The sequence below is a fragment of the Poecilia latipinna genome, unplaced genomic scaffold (assembly GCF_001443285.1).
Source record: "Poecilia latipinna isolate Pla-1442-1.1 unplaced genomic scaffold, P_latipinna-1.0 Scaffold2596, whole genome shotgun sequence".
Classification (NCBI taxonomy): Eukaryota; Metazoa; Chordata; class Actinopteri; order Cyprinodontiformes; family Poeciliidae; genus Poecilia; species Poecilia latipinna.
This window is the reverse complement of record NW_015115212.1, coordinates 30,694-36,693: the sequence shown is the minus strand read 5'-3', so window position 1 is coordinate 36,693 and position 6,000 is coordinate 30,694. Positions and strand designations below refer to the sequence as shown.

Sequence of the window (6,000 nt, the reverse complement as noted above, 5' to 3'; positions counted from 1 at the left end):
AAAAACAAAAAAAAAAAAATGAAAAAAACATAAAAAAAAAAAAAAAAAAAAAAAAATATATATATATATATATATAGATATATATATATATATATCTATATATATATATATAATATATATTTTATATATATATATATATATATATAATATATATATATATAATATATATTTATTATATTTATATATATTTAAGACTACAATGATCAATTTTGATCAATTTATTGATCAATTTTGCTGGACAATAAATTGTCCCAAACTGTATCGCGATAAACGATAATATTGCTGTTTTGTGACTATTTTCAAGTAATATAATCGTAATGGCATTATAACGCAACTACACATTCTCAAAGATCAATAATCTTTCAATTCTAATGAACATTTAACACTGGAGCCGGAGTTTAAATATCCAAAAAAAAAAAAAAACAAACTGACAGAAACTACAAATCAAATGAATCATGAAGTCTCTGCAAACAAAACTGTCCTTCAGAAAAAAACGTGCCGGTTGAGACGAAAGCAACAGACTGGAGATTTTTGTGATCCAGTTTTTGGTAGAAAGAGAGAAAAAAGCAATAAATTAAGGAAATGCTTCATGACGCGTCAGCATGGTGCTGATCGCGTCGTGAGGCTTTCATAAACTAACTGGTAATTATCTCCATCCACTCAAGTTCCCACTGATGTGAGAGCATCGTCCTACTTGCGTGTGTGTGTGTGTGTGTGTGTATCTGTGTGTGTGTGTAGATCTTGGGGATGGTGATCCCTTCTGCTTAGAGTTGCCTTTGAATCATAATCTGTGGAACATTGACCAACATATTATGCGAGGCGTACTTATAGTTTTGATGATGTCACTCGATAAAATGTAAAGTTTGCTCTCAAACCGGTGACTGCCTGACGCTTTTTGTGGCTTTTGTGGATGGAAATGATGAATTATAACTCTGAGTCTGTGCGTATTGAGCCCAAACAAACGTTTTACTGTTTTAATCGAATCACTGAATGAAACGAGCTTTTCGTTGAGATTCCAATTTGTTGAAACACTTATCTGAGTGATTTTAGACTAATGAAAAAACTTTATTACTGATAAGTAAATGATATGGCCAGAAGTGTAAAAGGAGTATCATTTAAAAAAAACAAAAAAACCCATCTCTATATAATCCATTTCTACGTATATTTTAAATTGTGTTCTGAGATTCGAAACAGGATCGCAGCTGGGTCGCTCCAAAACGTTGATATTGCTTCTGGTGCATCAATGCAATTGAGGTCCATCAATGCAGATTTAACCATGAAATAATTCTCTATATTAAATGTTTTGGTTGTGTGATTTAAGGGAAGGTCTGGAGGTTCAATCCCACTCCAAAATGTTTTACAGCTTTGGGTGTAACAGTCTGGCTAACGTGGGAGTTTGTGTGTTCTTGCCTGGGATTCCAGGAGGGCCTTTCGGACCGGCGAGGCCATTGAGTCCGTCCAGCCCCGGCGCTCCAGACAAACCTGTGAAGAACGCGTCATGAGAGGGTCTACTGAAACGGCCGCATCGTAAAACTGACGTTACGCTTTCATCTTACCTTTAAAACCGACGTCACCTGGGCCTCCGGGTGGTCCCGGGGACCCGTCTGATCCTCGTCTCCCAGGGAATCCGGGCTGACCCTGCGGCCCAGGGATCCCAGGTGGACCTACCGGAGATTGAGTGACAACATAATTATCGTCGATTCGTCTTTCATCAGCTTCGTCTTCGGGGTTGGTGTCTCACCCATCGTTCCGGGTCGCCCCGTTTCACCGGGAATGCCCTTTTGTCCATCAGGACCTCGGCGTCCCGGAAAACCCCTGTCGCCAAGGGAACCGTCGATGCCTCGAGAGCCTACCGAAACATTAGGTCACCATTTACTGGGAGACTTTCTTGAGTTATTGTAACCAACCTCAGCTGCTCCATCGATAAAACTAAGAACAAATATGAAGATGTTTCTTTTACTGTGACGTCTGAATGAAATGTGATCCACTTAACTTGTGTAAAAAAGTGAACTGGGTCAAACTATTCTGATAAATAAAACATTAGGAGATTCAGAACTCTATAGGTTGAAGCTACAAAACAGCCATGAAGGCAAAAGGCTTTATATGTATATATTTTTTCAATTTGAATATACAGAATATTTTAGATGTTTTTTTCTTCTACTTTTAGATTTTTCAAGCTTTGAGGATTTTTCTACCGCTAATATTTTAGTGATGACTTTCAAATTAGTCTGGGTTTTATCTTGGGTATAATCCAAAGTCTAAATAAATACAAGCTGTAAATTATGCTTGTAAAACAAAATGATGGTCTGTGGGGCGTGTTGACATCACTGTGAACTATGGAGACCCCAAATGAAATCTTCACACATGGAAAATTCGCCCGGCTCTATCTTACAGTGAAAAATCAAACCTTACCTGGAAAACCTGAATCTCCAGTCTGGCCTTTCACTCCCGGTGCTCCAGGATAGGCAAACGTCTCTCCAGGTGGACCTGATTAACAAGCGGCGCGTCCTGATTATTTGCCGTTTCTTACGAGAGAGAACTGCTGTGTGGAATGAAGGAAAGTTGCCGCTCACCTTTGGCTCCGGTTCGGCCGAATTCTCCAGGATTTCCGGGGAATCCCGGCGAGCCGTCGTCACCCTGAAGAAACCGTGATGAGAACGTCAGCCCCACCACCTCGATCGTGCTGAAGGCTAATATGAGGAACAGACGTGTGTTTCCTCACCCTCGGTCCCGTCAATCCTGGGAATCCCATGATTCCTCCTTCCCCCTTTGGTCCAGGGAAGCCCGGTGGGCCGGGCCGCCCAGGGAAACCCGGCTCTCCGGCCTGGCCTTTGCTGTCCACGGGGAAGCCGGGACGACCTGGAGAACCCGGACGACCAGGCAGGCCTGGGAGACCCTTGTCACCTGGAAACACAACGAGGAGGGATGGCATTTATGGAAGATGGAAACTCAGTCAGCTTAAACAAAAACTGGTAAATACGTTTCCTCTGTGTTGGGACCGTTTCCTAAACTCACCACACATTCATGCACTCATTCAAACTAGTTCCTTTTCAAAATACAAGCAATCTATTCCTTCACATTATGAGTTTATTAAGCCACAGATTTTGAGTGTTTTCTGCTCAGTGGAAATGTTTGCAAAGACAAAAACAGTCAGGCGCAACTTGGCTTTTAGGAACATAAAAACCCGATAAAAAATTTATTTTCTGACTCCATGTTTTAGTAAGATATCCATAGCAGACCCACGTTGTGCTAACTGTATGCTGGGTTTTAAAAGTGTGGCTAAAATCTGGACAAATGCATGAAAAAAACTGTAGCTAAAAAAAGTGCTGGGTAGTAAGTAGTTACATGAACTCAGTTCCATTTACTTGAGCAGATTTTTAGGAAACAAAATGTACTTTTAGGAGTATATTTTTACTTTTACTTATTATGACATATTACTCCTCTTATTTGAGTAAAACTTCTGGCTAAGCTACCCACTGAGAGTAACATCACTGAATGGAAACACATTTTAACCAAAAATTCACCAGACACACACACACACACACACACACGCACACACACACACACACACACACACACACACACACACACACCTGCAGTTTATGTTAAAGTTTCATAAGTTTTTTATTGAAAGAAACAGAGGAAAAAATGTTTTTTTCCCCCTACTTTGTAATTTTGTAATTATGTCACATATACAAGTTATTTTCATTCTGTTCTTTAAAATACCAAACTTTACACATAACTTTACATTTTGGTCTGTACATAATTTTTGAATATTAATTAATTTATGTTTTGATCATTTGTCAGTAGCCTTTTTACCAAATACTTTTTAAAAAAAATCTTACTTCCAGTAATTTCTTGGACGGCTACATTTTACTTTTACTTGAGTAAAAATATGTTAATTAATAATTATGTTATAAGTAGTGCTAATCTTACTTGAGTACAATTTTTGGCTACTATATCCGCCTCTATTAAAATATAACACAGATATAATTTAGTCAAGGCAGTTTCTTGGATAAAGTCTTCTAGGAAGATGTTCTCGGGTATTCGAAGGAAAAGAACGGTTGTTTTTTTCCTACCTCTAGGTCCAGTAAAGCCCTCAAAGCCGGGGGCTCCGTTGACCCCTGGTGCACCTTTCTGCACTAAACTAGGAGGGCCTGGAATACCAGGGGGCCCGGGGTTTCCTCCGTCACCTGTGGAGGGTAAAGGAACATGTTTGGACATGTTTACTGCTCTCTGTCGACTGAGGTCGTCCTCTGTTGTCATTACAGATTTGCAGTCAGATTTCAAAGAAAAAGGGGTCGCCATCACCTTTCAGTCCAAACAGTCCAGGACCTCCAGGAAACCCATCTCTCCCACGGTCTCCGGGAAACCCTTTCCCACCGGGAAATCCTGGACTTCCGGGACGACCCGGTCGTCCGGGGAAACCCATCAGCCCCGAGAATCCTCTTTCACCTGCAGATTACGCAGAACTTTTTCACTGATACGGACCGCCCAAGTGAGGAACGGACCAGCTGGCGGATCCTGTCCTCCATACCCTTTCTTCCAGGCGTTCCGGGTCTTCCAGGAACGGTTCCAGGACCTGGCAGTCCAGGGGGTCCTCTTGGACCTGTTCCTCCGTTTGGACCAGGGAATCCCGGGGTTCCTTTCATTCCAGCAGGGCCCGGGAATCCTTGTTCTCCCGGTTCACCTTTCCGACCGCGATAACCTGACGAAGGCGGAGGGTGGGGATGAGAACGGATTAGGCCGGGCTCAACTTCTGTGAATCTAAATAAATGATAAAAACTTAAGAGGCGACTTTTTTTAGATCTGGGACAAATCAATCCATAGAAGTAAAATAAATAAATAAATGAATAAAACCTTACCTTCTTCAGAATACATCAACTTACCTCCAATGAATTAAGTTCACAAAGAAAATACAGCAGAAATCAACTCAACAATAACTTTGCGTCTAAATACCAACACTCGCTGACAGCGTGGCACACTGCAGGAAACAATGTAATTTACTTCTTACATTGTTTTTTTGTTGCTTTTACAGTCTATATTTTGCCCCAGCTGCGCTACGTTGCACAGACATAAGCATGATGCGCTTCATTTGGATACAGAAGGTATCCAGAGGTTTCCAGTAGTTAAGCAGTTATCGGAACAAGTGCGCAATTTCCACAGATGCACCGATTTCCCAGCAGGAAGTTGGAATCAGACTCTTAATCTTAGGCTGATTTGTGAGCACAATGTAAGAAAGTGGGATAGTTCTTGCTAGCAGCAGTATGTCTTTAGCATATAGCATTGCTAGCTTTTAGAGAAGCATTATTCTGACAGCTGTTTGGAATAGTTTTGTGTGGCCACATAATGTAGCAATGCTACAAATTTGCAGCAAACAGAGCTGATGCATGAACACTCTGTCGTTTATTAGGATGAAATATTCAATGAAACATGCATATTTTTGTGAATGGAATACATTAGTGTCTTTTACTTTGGTTCTGGTCTGCTTTGTGTTAACAGACACAGAACCAAACACGCAGAAGCAGCATTCAGCTTCTACGCACCGCAAATCTGGAACAAACTTCCAGAAAACCGCAAAACACCCGGAACGACGAGTTCCTTTAAATCAAGACTAAAAATCCTCCTGTGTAGAGTTGATTCAGTGGAACGTTGATCAACATATTTGATGTGTCTTTGCTTGATGATTTTGGTGATGGCATTTGACAAAAAGGTAACATTTGAATGCGCATTTCTCTCAAGGTTTGCCGTTTGCATACTTACGTTCTTTGTATTGGATTGGTAGCTGATTCTGTCTCTCTGCTATAAAATAAAACTCTTAAGAGATCTGCCTCTCAGTTACACAATTCCTGAAACCATCCATTACGGTGACAACAAAAGATCTCAATTAAGACATTTCTAAAATATCGTATGAATCCCGGAAAAACGGAATCAGTGCATCTGAGGTGATTACGTACTTGAACCGCCTCTGAGTGCAGTTCCAGCCTGCAGTAGCGCGGC

At 40.9% G+C, this 6,000-nt stretch overlaps 1 protein-coding gene across 6 annotated transcripts in view; it reads right to left on the bottom strand.

Annotated features, from left to right (window-relative positions):
- col4a6 (collagen, type IV, alpha 6) overlaps positions 1 to 6,000 on the bottom strand; it is a 39,319-nt gene that overhangs the window by 9,476 nt on the left and 23,843 nt on the right. For all 6 annotated transcript variants that reach the window (XM_015020502.1, XM_015020506.1, XM_015020501.1 and 3 more), the window contains 9 exons: positions 4,538 to 4,708; positions 4,312 to 4,455; positions 4,080 to 4,193; positions 2,723 to 2,904; positions 2,574 to 2,637; positions 2,413 to 2,487; positions 1,742 to 1,849; positions 1,557 to 1,664; positions 1,411 to 1,482 (listed from right to left, as the gene is read on the bottom strand). In XM_015020502.1, coding sequence (XP_014875988.1) covers positions 1,411 to 1,482; positions 1,557 to 1,664; positions 1,742 to 1,849; positions 2,413 to 2,487; positions 2,574 to 2,637; positions 2,723 to 2,904; positions 4,080 to 4,193; positions 4,312 to 4,455; positions 4,538 to 4,708 — 1,038 coding nt within the window. The remainder of the gene's footprint in view (positions 1 to 1,410; positions 1,483 to 1,556; positions 1,665 to 1,741; positions 1,850 to 2,412; positions 2,488 to 2,573; positions 2,638 to 2,722; positions 2,905 to 4,079; positions 4,194 to 4,311; positions 4,456 to 4,537; positions 4,709 to 6,000) is intronic.